At 45.2% G+C, this 15,929-nt stretch overlaps 1 protein-coding gene across 1 annotated transcript; it reads left to right on the forward strand.

Annotated features, from left to right (window-relative positions):
- Positions 1-624: 624 nt before the first annotated feature.
- On the forward strand, positions 625-2,610 carry sox4a (SRY-box transcription factor 4a). The gene has a single exon (XM_080516360.1). The coding sequence runs from the start codon at positions 1,212-1,214 to the stop codon at positions 2,328-2,330; it is 1,119 nt and encodes a 372-aa protein (XP_080372486.1). The 5' UTR covers positions 625-1,211; the 3' UTR covers positions 2,331-2,610.
- The last annotated feature ends 13,319 nt before the right edge of the window (positions 2,611-15,929 follow it).

Raw genomic sequence — 15,929 nt, forward strand, 5'->3', positions numbered from 1 at the left:
GAGGAGGAGGAGGAGGAGGAGGAAATCAGTGTGAATCCCCTCATACACAAGTTTCACAAACACTCCCTGACCACCAGGCTTCAGGTGGACCACAACGCACTGATGCAAAGTGTAAAAGAAAATGTAAAAAAAGGGTCATCACCTCACCTTTTCTTTTTCTTTTTTCTGGTTCTACCCGCTATGACGCAATGACGTGACCCTTCTGATGCGCAAATAACAGGTTGGGGTGGGTGATGTTTCGGGTGGCTTCAGGCTGACGAACACAACATGTTGTGGCTGCTTTTTTGTGTTTCCTCAGCATTTCCTTAACCGTCCCCCTCCCCTCTTCTCCACACATCACACACATCTAAATTTAGTCGATCCCCATCCACATGAAACTAATGCGGTTCTGAGACGTATCCTTGCGAAGCCAAACGCGAGGACACCATGTTCCTTTAAACACCCAGAAACACATATGCGCGCACACACCAAGTTCGTCTTTCTTCCAGTGGAGTCTGACAGGAATGAGGTCAGACACACGGATCCTCATTGCACATTATTATTATTATTACCCGTTTTTTTTTTATTCGTCCAATGGGAGGCCGAGGGGGGCGGGGCCCGGCTGGAAAACCAGGATGGAGACAGCCCCCCATTGGCCGCCGCGTCTCGCGATGAGGGTATAAAACGGCGAGGTTCTCGTTGTTGTGTTTACAGTAATATTACAGAGCGCACGGGAAACAGGGAGACTATGAGAAAGCGCAGCCGCTCCATTCAACCACATGGTTCCTCAACCGCACAGACAAGCTGCGCTGCAGACAGCCAGGTTCACGTCAGGGACTTGCACTGCTGTTCCCCACAGCGGCCCGTCTTACGCCTTGCAGGGCGAGTTTTCAGCCGCACCGGCAGTTGAAAGTTGCTGTTAAATAGTTTCGAGGATTTATTCTTTTTTTTCTTCTTTCTTTTTTTCCGAGAAGCGCACTGTTTTTTTTTTTTTTTTAAAGAAAAAGTTTAAAGAGATCAGCAGACGTCTCTGAAAACGGGCTGAACTGAAAAAAGAGACAGAAGAGACTTGGATGAACTTTTTCTTTTCCAGACCAGTGGTCTGCGTCTGAGGGAGGAATATTTTTTTTTTTTTTGTGCGAGTGTGTGAAAAGCCGATCAAGCATTTTTTCTTCTTCTTCTTGAACTTTTGTGAAACTAAGAAGAGTGTTTGTGGACACTTGGAGGGAGAGATGGTGCAGCACATGAGCCAGACAGAGAGCGCCCACGCTCACTCCCCCGGCGGGGACTCCACGGACACGGGAGAAATGGACTTGGAGATGGACGCGTCTCCGACCCCGGCGTCGCCGTCTTCCCGGGAGCGCACCGACCTGGCGTGGTGCAAAACCCCGACGGGTCACATCAAGAGACCCATGAACGCGTTCATGGTGTGGTCGCAGATCGAGAGGAGGAAGATCATGGAGCAGTCGCCGGACATGCACAACGCGGAGATCTCCAAGCGGCTGGGGAAGCGCTGGAAGCTGCTGAAGGACACAGACAAGATCCCCTTCATCCGCGAGGCGGAGCGGCTCAGACTCAAACACATGGCCGACTACCCAGACTACAAGTACCGGCCCAGGAAGAAGGTGAAGTCCGGGAGCGGGACCAGCAAGCAGACGGAGCGCGGCGAGAAGAGCGGGGAGCGCAGCGCCAAAGCCGGCGTGAAGAGAAGCCCTGCGTCCAAAGGAGTGAACCGGACGCACCGGCAAGGGGGCGTGAAGAGCGCGGCGGGGCAGGACTACGCGTCTCCCGGCGACCACCAGTCGCTCTTCAAATCCAGGTCGGCGTCCGGGGCCAAGCAGATCCCGGAGAAGCGCGCCGGGGAGGCGAGGCGCGCCCACGTGTACGGCGGCGCCGGCAGCCTGGAGAGCAGCGGGCCGCCCTCCGTGGGGGTCCCGGCCAGTCCCACCCTGAGCAGCTCGGCCGAGTCCAGCGACCCGCTGAGCCTGTACGAGGAGCACAGCCCCGCGGCCAGCGACTCCTCGCACACGGCGCGCCTCAGGTACGCCCGCGCGTCCTCCCCGACGCCGTCCGCCTCGCACTCCTCGTCCTCCGTCTCCTCCTCGTCCTCGGACGAAGAGTTCGAAGACGAGCGGCTGGAGCTGAACCCCAGCCCCGGCTACGAGGGCATGAGCCTGGGCGGCATGGGCTTCTCCGACGCGGAGCTGGACCGGGACTTGGACTGGGGCTTCGGGGAGTGCGGGGCGGGGTCTCACTTCGACTTCTCCGACTACTGCACCCCGGAGGTCAGCGAGATGATCTCAGGGGACTGGCTGGAGTCCACCATCTCCAACCTGGTGTTCACCTACTGAGCGCGCGCCGGGCGGAGAGGAAACCGCGACGCCCACCTGCCCTCACCACACACCCCCCCCCTCCCAACAACGCTTTGAACCGATCGACCCCCTCGTCAGACGGGCGTCCAGACCAGAATATTTCCGCTATTCGTTCACTGAACGAGGGAGAGTGAAGACGGGAAAGAAAAGAGAAGACGAGAGAAGAAAAAAAAAAAGGTGGCCTGATGCGCGTTGAAGCCCAATGCGAGGCACGCGCCGCTCACAGACTTGGACAGCGCTCGGTGCGCTTGACGAGAACGCGCAGGAGAAGGGGTGGTGGTGGTGGAGGGGGGTGAGAGAGAGAGAGAGGGAGGGGGGGATGCTTAGTCTGCATTTGGACACAGGAGGAGGAGTGAATGTAAGCAGAGAGCAGTGAAACACACAGACTGCAGCTCAGACGTGTAACCCAATCCGCAGAGGATGAGGACTGAGACTGAACTTTGAATCTTAATGTTATTGCGGCTCGGGATCGAGAGGGGAGGGGGGGGGGGGGCACTCACCGGAGAGCCCGTCATGTCGGGGGGTTTTGTTTCAGATAGCCAATTCACATTGACCATCAAGTCGCTATTCAGGTGTAGTTTTCTTTCTTTTTTTTTTCTTTTTTTTTTTCCAAAACTCGAAAGTGGTTTCAATATCAACACGCATGCCCTCCGCGATAAGGAGGATTTTGTTGTTGTTAAATGCGTAAGAAAATGAAAAAAAAAAATTAAATAAACTGTTCATTGCTGCGTAACTACGCAATTTTATGTGATCATAGGACACAATTCACTATCACCAGCTTCTCTTTCAACGGCAGGACTTAAAGCAAAGACTGACTCAAACCTTCAGAAGCCCTTTTCTGAACCTTTTTAAACACTCAGTGCACAATTCAGGACCAATGTTTCCCCGACGCGCATTCTTTCTGCCTAGTGCTTCAACTTTGTAGTTCCTCTGTGTCAGATGACGTTTTTTTATATTGATGTATTTATACCGGCCAAACTTTTTTATACATAGAAGTATTGTTCTCGTACAGGTCTCGTTTGTGTTTGTGCACATACACCTGTCTGTATCCAGCGCGGAAGGGCTAGAAGTGTATCTTATTTAAAATGTCTGACTTCTCTCACTTTTAAGGAGATTTGAGTGTGTCATGATTTTCTACTTGTATTTTTGTACAAAATCTATAGAAAGGGGGTTTTTTCCGGCGAGTGGGTAGCCTACAACATTGTTGTCTGGATCTACATTGGTGTTTAGACGTGCAGAGAGGGGGTTTGTTTGGCACAATCTGACCTCACACAGTGTTTACAGTATTTACCCACATGCTTCTTAATGGCACAGTGACTCCAGTTTCACCAGCCAAGTAAACAAAGCGCCACTGAGGCTCTCGGCCTGAGTGGCGACTGTGTTTCCCAGTACACACAGACCTAAAAAGTTTAGGAGTGAAAGATCCCAGAGAGTCACTGTTTGGATAGAGCTAATACCTCTGTGTGCTTTTTATCAAGATAAGTTTTATTTGAACCACTGGATGGAATCTCACACTCATTCCACTTTGCCTAGACTTTGGAGGGAGGGAGATGTATGAAGTGCTTCATCTGTTATTGCGCAAATTGCATCAAAAAAATAGTATTTAACCTTTCTGTACCTGTTGGCTAAGTATAGCAGGCTAATTGTTTTCCTATATTATGGCATGGCAAATAGCATTTGTATTTCAGATTCAGGTATATGTAGCTATAGCTGTTGTGTTTAAGATTTTTAAAAGAATAATAACATGAAGATATTTATGTAAACTGACTGTACTATAAGCAAAGATTGTGTGTTTTATGTATGATGGTGATCAACGACAGGCACTAGGACAGCCATCTTTGGACATCCTTATGTTGAAGATGATAGTGGTCCAGGAGTTCTTTTTTTTTTTTTTTTTTAAACTTCAAGACATTTTATTTTCTGTCGTCCTCTTTTTTCATTTGTGCAATATGCTGTGTATGATCATGTTTTGTCCAATCATGCCAATATCATTTGATGTTTATTGCTCAAAACCAGCCAATGTTTGGGTCAATCACTGCCTCTCAGACCTCTGTACAGATTGTCGTTTTTTTATTTGTTTTTCTTTTCTTCCAAGAAGGAAATAAAATCAGCTGGAACTGAAAAGTATTACAAAAAAAAGTGTTCTTTCTTGTTAATTTCTCACTCCAGCGCCATTGTCTGGTTACCTCACTGCTGTAAGCACCACAGAGGAGAGAAACAGCATGTAGTGACTCCTCCTTCCTCCTTTACTCCATCCACACAAAAAAAGTGCACAGCCAATCTTTTTTTCTTCTTTCTTTGAAATTCTCCAGTCGGATGTTTACTTTCGCCTTGTGCGCCTGGACGTGTGTGAGGGCCTGTTTGCTGTAGGTGAGCGTGTGCAGCTGCAGACTGAATCAATAGACAGCCAGTGAATCGATAGGAGTGGTCTCTTTCTCTCCCTCTCTTACACGGTGTGATTCTACACGTGCAAAAAACGTGGCTGCCATGGAAACACTGTATCCGAGAGAGAGAGAGAGAGAGAGACTGCAATCCACTGGGGAGCAACATGCCACTTGTGTGTGTGTGTGTGTGTGTGTGTGTGTGTGTGTGTGTGTGTGTGTGTGTGTGTGTGTGTGTGTGTGTGTGTGTGTGTGTGTGTGTGTGTGTGTGTGTGTGTGTGTGTGTGTGTGTTTGATAAGGGACACAGACTGATCCATCAGGATGAGGTGCAGTGTGTGTGTGTGTGGGTAGAGGGATGGGGGGCGGTGGCAGACATTTCTGCAAGGCATGACTGGAATAAAGGAGGAGGAGGTGTGTGTGTGTGTGTGTGTGTGTGTGTGTGTGTGTGTGTGTGTGTGTGTGTGTGTGTGTGTGTGTGCGCGCGCCAAACGGAATAAGAGGGAGGGTGCAGAAAGGGGGGTGTTTGTCTGTCCTGGTGGATTGTGCAGGAGACTGCTCCCAAATCCAATTAATTCCTTCTGGATGCATTCATTTGTCTAGTACATCTGATGAGAAAGAGAGAGAGAGAGAGAGGGAGTGAAAAGAAAAAAAAAAGAGACCCCTAAGGTACAGTATTTAGTGTGTATCAATTTACGCCCTATTCCACAAGAGACATTGGTAATTATTTCCATCTCTCTCTCTCTGTCAGGAGAGCAGGGTCGTCTCCAGCTTTCCTCTGACATCTTGGGCCGGGTAATGAGAAAGATAAGGCATGGCCATTACACACACACACACACACACACACACACACACACACACACACACACACACACACACACACACACACACACACACGCACACACAGACACGCCCCAAAGATGAGGTTTAGGGGGCCCCTCCGAGGTGTGTCCGAGGTGTTCCCCATTTCACAAGGAAGATTAAAAAAGAAAATCCTGAGGATTGTGGGAAGTTTGGACGGAGATGTCCTCCTCACACACTGACCCACATCAAGACACATGCGTGACACCGGCTTCACCTCCGTGCCTGATTACTGCAGTTTGTGTCCTGCGTTAACCTGAGCGAGTCACACCAGATCAAGCCGTCTGCTCGGAAACGCACGCCAACAAATCCAAATGCTTTCTCGCTGTGTTTCAGTTCAGATCCACCTTTTTTTTTTCCTCCTCCTCCTCCCCCTTTTCCTCCCGATTTAATCATAATAAAGGCCATCGGAGGGGGTTAAAGGTTAATCTGTCACCCTGGGTGGAGGAAACTTTGAAGGGGGGGTCTATCGAAAGATCACAATCAGAGATTTAGGACTTTTGTGCTCTTAAAATGCCTCCTTTTGTTTATATTGGCTTTATGGTTTTCCAGGAATCATACTTCTCTAACCTCACTTTGATTTCCATAATGTCTTTACACATATGATTGCGTTGAGTTGTCGTTTATCACAGTTTATCTCTAGATTTCTGTCACTCCTCTCCAGGAAACAGAGGTGGACATCTACAGAATTCTTTCTGTACCATTGTGACACACTTGTTCTGCTGCTCAGAATATCTGCAGATCAATTCTGGACTTTAGAGTTTTTTATGTTCTTCCTTTGTGTCTCTGGGTTATTTTCTCTGCACTGTGATTTTTTTTTTCTTCCCTCCACAGTCCAGACTGTTGTGAGTTGAATTGATCTATTTAAGTTCAGTGTGTGTGTGTGTGTGTGTGTGTGTGTGTGTGGTTGTCTGTCTCTGTGGGTTTGCCCCCGTGATGGACTGGCAACCTGTGCAGGCTGAGCCCCGCCTTCACCCAGTGTCAGCTGGGATCAGCTCCAAACCCCCTCTGAGCTCGATAAACCAGGTATAGGAGGCAGAGGAAGCAGTTGCCAGGGTTTTTTTTTTTTTTTTTGACTGATGGTCTTCACTTGTGAGGGCTGGTGGTCTGGAGGTTCGAGAAATGAGCTTGGGTTAAGAAGCTCCAAGGTCCACATCCCTCTGTGGGTTCATGAGCGAGGTCCTTGACCCCCAACGGCTCTCGGGACGCTGCAGTGCGACAGCCCATTGCTCCCCGCGCGTGTCGTGCCGGTTAACTATGACGAGGATGTATGTAATGTCGTTATTATTAATGTCAAGTAAACTAAATTAACCGATATGGGGGATTTATTCCAAGGTGGCAACACGAGTTCTGCACAAAGCAAATACATATCCTATTAAAAAGCACCACCGAGGTATTTATAACCTCCAGTTTCATTTCATGTATATTTTGTCATGTCTTGTCTGAAAATGCTGATTCAAATGAGTTATTTTCAGGCCAAAAAAGGGAGAGAAAAAAAAACTAAACTATAAAGATATAATAACATGACGGATAAGATTCTAAAAGTTCAGATTGATGTCTAACTTTGACCTCTCAGACTGTATTAAGATACATATGAAGCATCTGCTAATCTATTTTTAATGCTATTTTATCTAATTCAGGCTCATATAAAGCTGGAAGCGATCTCAGCTGAGTCTGGGGGACATCCTGGACATTTGTCCAGTCCATGTCGGACAAACTTCGAGTCATTAATTACTATCAAACGCATGTTTTTGATATGTGGAAGAACACCTGAGTGTTGAACTGGGGATCATCTCACTGTGAGGAGAGTGTTAAACCGCCAATGCCACCATTCCTAGTGTGTATCGAGTAATTAAAGCTCCATCTGCAACTTTAACAACCAATTTAGTCCACCAAGTGGGACCTTTTTAAGCAAAATAGTTCCTCTGAGACTCCAGGGAGGGAAAATAAAAACAGTTTCACATTCATATGTGATTTTGTTTATTTTTCATGTCTGGCATTCCAGTATACCACGTGACATATCAGCCTGCCAGGTCCCGAAAAAATACAAAAGATGGACAGAAAAGAATGAGTCCACTTTTACCTGGTATGCAGAATTTTTTTTTTTTATTATAGAGGAGACTTGAATACATATCAGATTTATAATATCCAGGCTTACATTAACCGTCTTTCCAGATGTGCTCATAGTCATAGTCTCATATATATTTTGTTACATCATATATATACACAATAATTTTCATCTTATAGTGGTGTATTTAACTGTTTTACAAGCTGTGAGCATCCCATGATAACACGTTACTGCACATTAAAGTCCAGAAATATTACAGTGATGCCATATAGGATAAACGTACCATAAAGCGAAAGGAGTGCATACACTGAGAACCCCTATGGGAATATTATAAGGATCATAATGGAATATCTTACTGACGTCGCGGCAGATAAGAAAACTACAATAAAATCAATTTAAACGCGTCTTTGAAAGTCTCGGGTGTGTTCTGGGTCCCTTCAGGATGCTGCAGCATGAGTATAGGGTTGTATTTTTTTGTATTTTTTTTGTGTCACACGCTGCCGGTGAAGTTGAAGGCGGGACATGGAGTCAGAAGGCATGCACAGACAGAGAAATATACAAACACCACTGATATGGCAGCAAGCCCAACTTTGAGTTTCATTGATTCCGGCCCAGCTGCGCCCCTGACCGGCTTTGGAGGGTCGAATAAAACACCCGAGACAGCTGGGAAGTAATGCAACCGATAGAAGTGTAGAGATTTATAAGGGGGGGGGGGGGGGGTTCTCGAGTGCTGTGTGTGTGTTATAAGTGAAGACACAGAGAAGAGAGTTTATCACGAGATGCGTAAAAGTTTGGAACAAGTTGGACCACAAACAGAAGAAATGAGACAGGTAGGCTGCTTCGACTCATGTCGTCATTATAAATAACTTTTTTTTATATGCTATATATTTATAAAGATGACTTCCTACATCTTAAAGATAAGATTTGCTTTGGTTGGGAGTCAGTAAAGAGAAATGTCGTCTCAGAGGACAGATTGGATTTTTTTTTTATTATTGCTGCGTTAAAAAAAACAACAACAAAAAAAGAAAAAAAAAGTGCTGTAAATAGTTTCCGAGGGGATGTGTGATACTGATCCTCCTATAAAGGCAACTTCTGCCAGGCACACTCCAGTAACTACAGCCAATAACACATGACTGTGGATGCAGCTCCAAGTTTGGTCACTGAATTATTCTGACAATTAAAAAGAAAGAAAAAGGGTGTGTGTGTGCACGTTTCAACACGGCACAGGGCTGGACAGTGGCTGCGTGTGTGTGTGTGTGTGTGTGTGTGTGTGTGTGTGTGTGTGTGTGTGTGTGTGTGTGTGTGTGTGTGTGTGTGTGTGTGTGATGGCTGGGGTGGTGATGTGCAGATGCTCATTACAGTGCAATCCGTTAAAGCGGTCAGTTAGGACAGGGTTAAATTGATGTCTGGCGGGGCAGAAGAGGGGCGAGGGGGGGGGGGGGGGGATTGGGGGGGGGGGGGCGGGGGGGGGGGGCAGAGTGCAGGACATGTTTGCCCCCCCAGGGGCTCCGGACTGGATAAACAGGGTAGTGCCCTCATTAAAAGTCCCATCAGTGGATAAACTGCGGATTGACATACATTGACCCATCAACACTTCCAAAGTCGTTAATGGACTGCTCTTCATAACAAACATTATAGGAAGCCGTCATCATCATCATCATCATCGCCACTCACACAGCTCTGCTCAAAGGTGATGGGAATTTAGGGACTGTCCAAAAATGATCATGGGAGAGAAGAGCGATCAGTTTGTGTTTTGCACTTTATTCATGAAATAACTTCAAATATCTCACACAAGTTAATCAAGAAAAACCAAATAAAACGCCAAACGCTATCAAATGAGTTTTACATGTTTCGTAATTTGAAGTAGCAGTGGAGCTCTAACGTTTTGATGATGTGGTGTCGCTATTTATTAGCGTGGGGTGTGAAAAGCAGGCAGCAGAACCAAGTCCTGGTCACAGAAACAACAACAGGACTCAAAGAAAATTCTGGATTATTTAAACCCACTGTTGAATCCGGCTAGTTTAACTAAACTCCTCAGGATTGACGTTGATTTAGATATTTACGGACTCTCAAAAAATGACGAGTTGAACTGAAGTTTCTTCATAAAACACATTTTAAAAACAACTCGCCACATTTTTTCGGATTAACCATTTTGTACTCACCACTGTTAATGTCTGTAGGGGATTGTTCTCTGACTATGTTGTTTCATCACAAATACAAACAATAGTGGCCAAATAGGCCAACGTATTTTTCAGCGTTTCTGCATTTTTCTATATAAACAAACATCGTCTTTAAACCACCACCATATAAACGCGAAACATTTCTCAAACAAAAATACAAAAAATGACAGTTTTTCACTTGAAGCGTTGCAATGTAAATGGGGCTTTAGAACTTTGGTTTCGGTGCCTCCTGATGTTGATTTAATGATTGTCAAAAGCGCCAGGTGTAGGAAAAAGAGAATTCAAGGTCGAATTTCATTAAAAAACATAAATTATACAGCTTCCCTGGAGTGACTCTGCTTGAACTCTCCCACTATTGTAAAATGCAAACCCTCGCAATTAAAGTGTCAATTGAAGTCACTTTTAAAAAAGATTGTATGATTGATGTGGGGTTTTCTTCATGTGGGAAAGCAGGCAGGTGAGCCGACGCACAGAAAGCGGCAGTGAAAGGATAAGAGTCAGCGAAACACAACATGAGGCAAAAGCCTTTTATACGCTTTATTGAGAATATTGTTACCCTTTTAACATGTTGTCAGACACGCTGAAACTGAAACACTTGGTTTTCACTACAAAGGCGCCAGACTTCATTTGGCGCAAAAAAAAAAAAAAAAAAAAAATATATATATATATATATATATATAATTTCACCTGGGAGAACATGGAAGTTGCTTGTCTAGCAGAGCCTCTATTGGTTAATATCCTTGCGGTGACTTTGATGTGGTGTAAGGAGCTGCAGGAAAACAACTTCAAGAGGAAAATAAATAAATCAGTTCAGGTAATATGAACAAATCCATCTTTCATACCTACTTTATACAAGCTGCTGCAGCTGCAGTTGGGTGAAGATGGCATTGGATGAAACACAGTATTTAAAGGTCGCCTGCCTCGTTTTCAAGTGGAAATGGACATTTGTTTCGTGACATTTTGGGTGTCGGTTTACACAACAGTGTAGCTCGGAGCTACCGAAAACACAACTTTTTGAAAACGGCTCCAGAGGTGGAACTTTTTGTAAACGCTCCGACTCCGTCTCCATCCCCATGTAGACCATAGGTTCTCAAAATCCTGCAGGTCAATGGCGACTACTGAACGTAGACCAATAAATGTAAATCTCAGTGACGCAACCTGGTAATTAAAATTATTGCAAATTAGATATTTTTCGTCTGTTTTTTTCCTGTGGCGGCCCTCAGTCCAATGTTGGGTTGCTAAATTGGCCCTCAGCTATCAATACTATCAGAGGCAGAGCATAGGGCAGGTCATGACGAGGCAAATGTTGGTAACCGATCAGTTGTATTGAGCAAATACTATGAACGGACTGTGTAAAAATAGTCTTACTGAAACTGGCTTTAAAAGAAGGCAATAATCGAGAGTATTCTCACTTCTCCAGGGAGTGCCGCGCCACTGCTCTGACTGTATTTTTGTTGTTTTGTGAAGCTATCAATGACCATAAACATGGTGTACCTATAGCAATCAATATCTTCATCCTGGTATTGTTAGAGCACTTATGTTTGGTCTATTTCCTTGAATAAGTGTACCTCTGAACATTCTGGCTCCAGCTTAATTTGATGCTTCACTTTCGTGATTCATGATCGTGTCATACTCGGGTTCAGGCTGTCAAAAGTCAGTCCTAATGGGGATTTCTTTATTTGGAGTAAATATTTATACCCAGTTGAGAAAGCCCTGGTTTATTTGGCTCTACGCAAACATTTGGGATAAAATCTTCGATGATCAACAGCTCTCCTCTTCTGACCCCACCACTTTCCAATAATTAGCGATTCTCTTGCCGCATCGTGTCTGAGTCACTCTTTGTTTACCAGCACATGAAGTTCATAACGTTTTATTTAGGTGGGCACAGGGAGGAGAGTAGTCGTGAGCGCAGGCAGTGGCAGAAAGCAGCCTGTCCTCGCAGTAAGTGCTTCTGAACGCTATGGGACACGCGAGACACAGCATCACTCCTCCTACATCCAGAATTAGGCCTCAGTGTGCGTCCGGACATCGCGGCTCGGTGTACCGCGCTGAGAGGACTCATTGTTAATGCGCCGTGCCGAAACAGTTCAGCCTGACAGAGGAATCGTGAGTCATGGTGGTAGGTGTTGTGCTGTAGTATGCTTGAAAAGAGAGGGACAAGTTCTGAGAACACTGAGGCTTGGATCATAATTTTCTAAAGGCTTACGTGGCAGAATGTACTGTCTGGTATCTGCAGGACGGAACACCATGTTGTGTAAGCGGGCACGAACAATTCATCTCGGCGCGGCTGATTCACCGTCGTGTCTGTGTCCTCATACATGACAAAGGAATGACGCTGTCCGTTTGGAGTGATGTACATCATATGTACCCGAGACGGAAAAAGAGACCTGTGACTTTACATGCAACATGAATCCAGATCCTGGAATTGGAACATGTCAGTTGTTGCTGTGACACAACCAAAAATTACATCATCTCCTTGGACAGTAGTCATAATTTCAGCGCTCAGCTTGTCTGAGGCCGTGCCAGCATGGGAGACCACAAAACAATCATGTAATGAAAAGGGAAATAGTGCGACCTGGTGAGCAGATTCAGTCTTCAGCATTTTCTGTGTCAAACTGTGTTCTCAGTGGAGGTTTTGTCCATTCAGTCCCCGGCGGTAGGTTTTTCTTGGTGGGGAATGGGGGATAATGTGAACTTCCAAGTCGAGCAAAGCCTTTAGAGAGGGAGCAGCAGGTGACCGGAAGGCCTCAAACCCTCGAAAATAAACCCACATCGCTGTTCTGGAGAAGCCTGAGAAAACTTTTCCCAGAGTGGAAAAGAAACAGCGATTGTTTTCTTTGTGGTAAATTATCTCACTACAATCTGGAGCAGTGGTGTCAAAGTCTTTCTATTTCAAACAGTCCCATGTGATGTCAGTCAAGTCAAACCCGTTAAATAACGGCATAAAAGCCGATAAGTAGCAGGAAGTAATTTCTTTCTTTTAGTTTTAGTGCAAAGACACTAAGAACGTCAAGCTTTTTACAGAACACATGGAGAAAAAAGTCCAATACAGACGTTGCTTTCACCATAGCTACAATTTCACTCAGGATGCACTAATACCATTTATTGAAAGTACATGTATGAGTACTGACCTTTAGCTACTTGCTGATACGAGTACTTTTTAAATGCCATGAAGCCTAAATCATATTCAATGCAAACAATGTTCAGCGACTATGTGTTCCTGAAAATCCCATCTATGTCGATGTTACATGCATTTTTAACAGCTTTACAGTCTCCAGTTTACACAGGACAGTGTGTAGCGTCTATCTGAGCTCGTGGTGTGTGATACGGCAAGATTTGGTATTGATCCGATACCAAGTAAATACAGGGCCAATATCGTTGGTACCGATCCCGATACTGATACTTTTTAATATTCGAGGGCAAAATCCCAAAGATTACTGTGGAAATTTGAAGGAATTGTTAAAATTCAATACTCTGACCAATGAGTACTGTATACTGTAGACCGATGTGCCACCACAATGCTCCAGATGGATGTTAATGAGTGTATCAGTCATTTTTTAATCATGTTCAGCATGTTGCATTGGTGATGTGAGAGCCCCAGAACTCTTTAGCATGTAGCGTGTAGCATGTAGCGCGGCTCGGAGTAAAAATCATCTAAGATCCACTGAGCAGGTAAACTAATTATCTAATGATCGGACTCAATGCCCGATGTTAGTATCGGTGCGTCCCTAAATCTTTCTCCCGTCATGAGTACTCGCTATTTATTTCACTCAAAGTTTCTACTCGCTTGAAACAGCACGAAAGTTTTGGCCCACATGTTTGACATCTCTGATCTGTATTTGGGATGTGCAGCTGTGCTCACCACACGGTCCGAACTGGAGTCTCTCCAGAACTATCAGATGAAAAATGCAGTGACATTTTCTAAGTAGCTAGAGAAATCCATCCTCCCCAGAGGGTGCACAATAATGAATTAGCCTTTTTTTTTTTTTTTTTTGTCTGATGCCGTCGTCAGGTCAAAGCTTTTACTTGTTCTGTGCAACATATTCGTATCTACAAGGACTGTCCTAAAAGTTTTCAAGAGATATACATGGTTCTCAAAGGGTAAAGGCTAAATGTCTTTAGTTAAAATATCTTGACATTATCAAGTTGGCATTTTCAGTTTTAAAGGTCCGGTGTGTAAGTGTTGAGATGATCTAATTGTACAACTGGAATATGATGTCCAAAACCAGGCATTTATTCGCTGTACACTCACTTCAAACAAAAGAATTATTGTGCCGCTGTCATCTGAGAATGAGTTGGGTTTTTTTTCTCCAGCTCCACTGGCATTGAGCCGTCTTGTCCAGCTTTGCTTCTCTTTGACAAAAACACATATAGATTCTGCAAAATCCAAGACGTGAGACCTGTCACACACAGCAGAGACTTTTAAGATTGTAGAGAGAAATCTTGGCTTGGAGCTCAGATTTTGGAGCAATTTGTTCTTGGACTGAATAGTTGGTGGTTTGATTCCTAAATGCGCATTTTTACATATTCAAATATCCTGTTGCACACTACAGGGATAATCGTTTGGATTGTTGCAGCTTCACAGCTTCGTTTGGCTTTGGCGGACGTGTGCTATTACTGTTATTGATAGCGGAATCTGTGGAGACATGTTTTAAAGCCAGTCTAAGGAAAAGATTAAGTGAAGGACAACCAAGTTGGATCGTGGGTATGGGTGACTCTCAACCATAAAACTACCAAGTCTCAGGAGAATATGGATTGGGAGTCATGACACTGAAGGCCACCATTGTTGATCTATTCCATCTACCAGTGCATGTGCACTACAATTATTTACAAAGGCCATGGTGGACTTGGGCAATAGCAGTGTTTCCGCCATCTACACAGAGACAGAGCCCGAGTATTTAAAAAAAAAAAAATTCAGCTTGACACAACCGTCATTGTGTCAACAGACACTGAAAACACAATGAAAGTTTTGCGTTGTCGTGTGAATGGGACCTTGAGTTTGGGGACTTAATACGTTTGCATGTGTGCGATTATGTGGGAAACATTTAATTTGTGTTTCGTCTCACAGCGAGTTAAAATCCAGGATATTGCAGGAAAGGCATCCAGGGTAAAACCTATCCGAGTCTATTGTGCAAATCGATGTGAAAAGACTACAGCTGAATGGATGCTCCTTTTGTCAGATAATCTTGAAGGTTACGGGATAAGTGTGAGTTTTACCTTGAAAGAGATTTACAGAGACATTTAAACAGAAGGCAAGTAGGTGTGACTGCAGATTGCAAATAAATGGGATATGCTAAACAGCTCCAGTAGAAGGATTATATCTCCATGGGGGCCTGAGGTGTTTGGAAGGGTGTCAATACCAGATGGAGGCAGACAAACTCACCACAACACCTGAACAAACTGCTCAGGTGACGAGTTTGTTCTGCCATCGCTGGATCAGTGCTGTCTCCAAGATGAAAGTTTTTGTCATGAAACCCGGGGAAACGGAGCCTTGATGACAATCTCTCTTGTCCTTTCCTTCAGCCGGATGCCTACCGAGCAGCTCCAGAGTGAGGCTTAGTGCAGAGGCAGACAGGAACCAGGGATGTGAGGATGCGTTTTATTGCCACGCCGTAGGAATCGTTTCTGAAGCCTTCAGGCTACCTGCAGCGTCTTCGGGATCAAAATCGTCCTGGGCTGACGGCGCTGGTCTCCTGTCATTTGAGGGATCCGTTGGACTTTCACAAACATGAGAGAAACTTGGCTGAGATTGTCATTTGGCCGCTCATTTTGCAAGGCGATAGCACTCATATCGCTCCTAAGGTCAGTTCTCTCGCTTTCTGGTTTCAAACGGAAATTATTCATGTTTGCCTTTTATGAGAGTCCTGCTTCTTTTTTTGGGCCCCACAGTGGCGTAGTGGTGAGCACTCCGGCCTCGCAGTGAGGAGGCCACTGTCTGACTCCAGGTCGTTCTGTGTGGAGTTTGCTTGTGCTCCCTGGGTACTGCAATTTCCCTCCACACGTGCCAAACTTATCCTTTTTTTCTCCCAGGGGTTCTCAAAAAAAAAATTTCCTTCCACACGTCACTTGTGAACACGCCTCAACACGAGG

Source organism: Blennius ocellaris, assembly GCF_963422515.1.
Source record: "Blennius ocellaris genome assembly, chromosome: 20".
NCBI lineage: Eukaryota > Metazoa > Chordata > Actinopteri > Blenniiformes > Blenniidae > Blennius > Blennius ocellaris.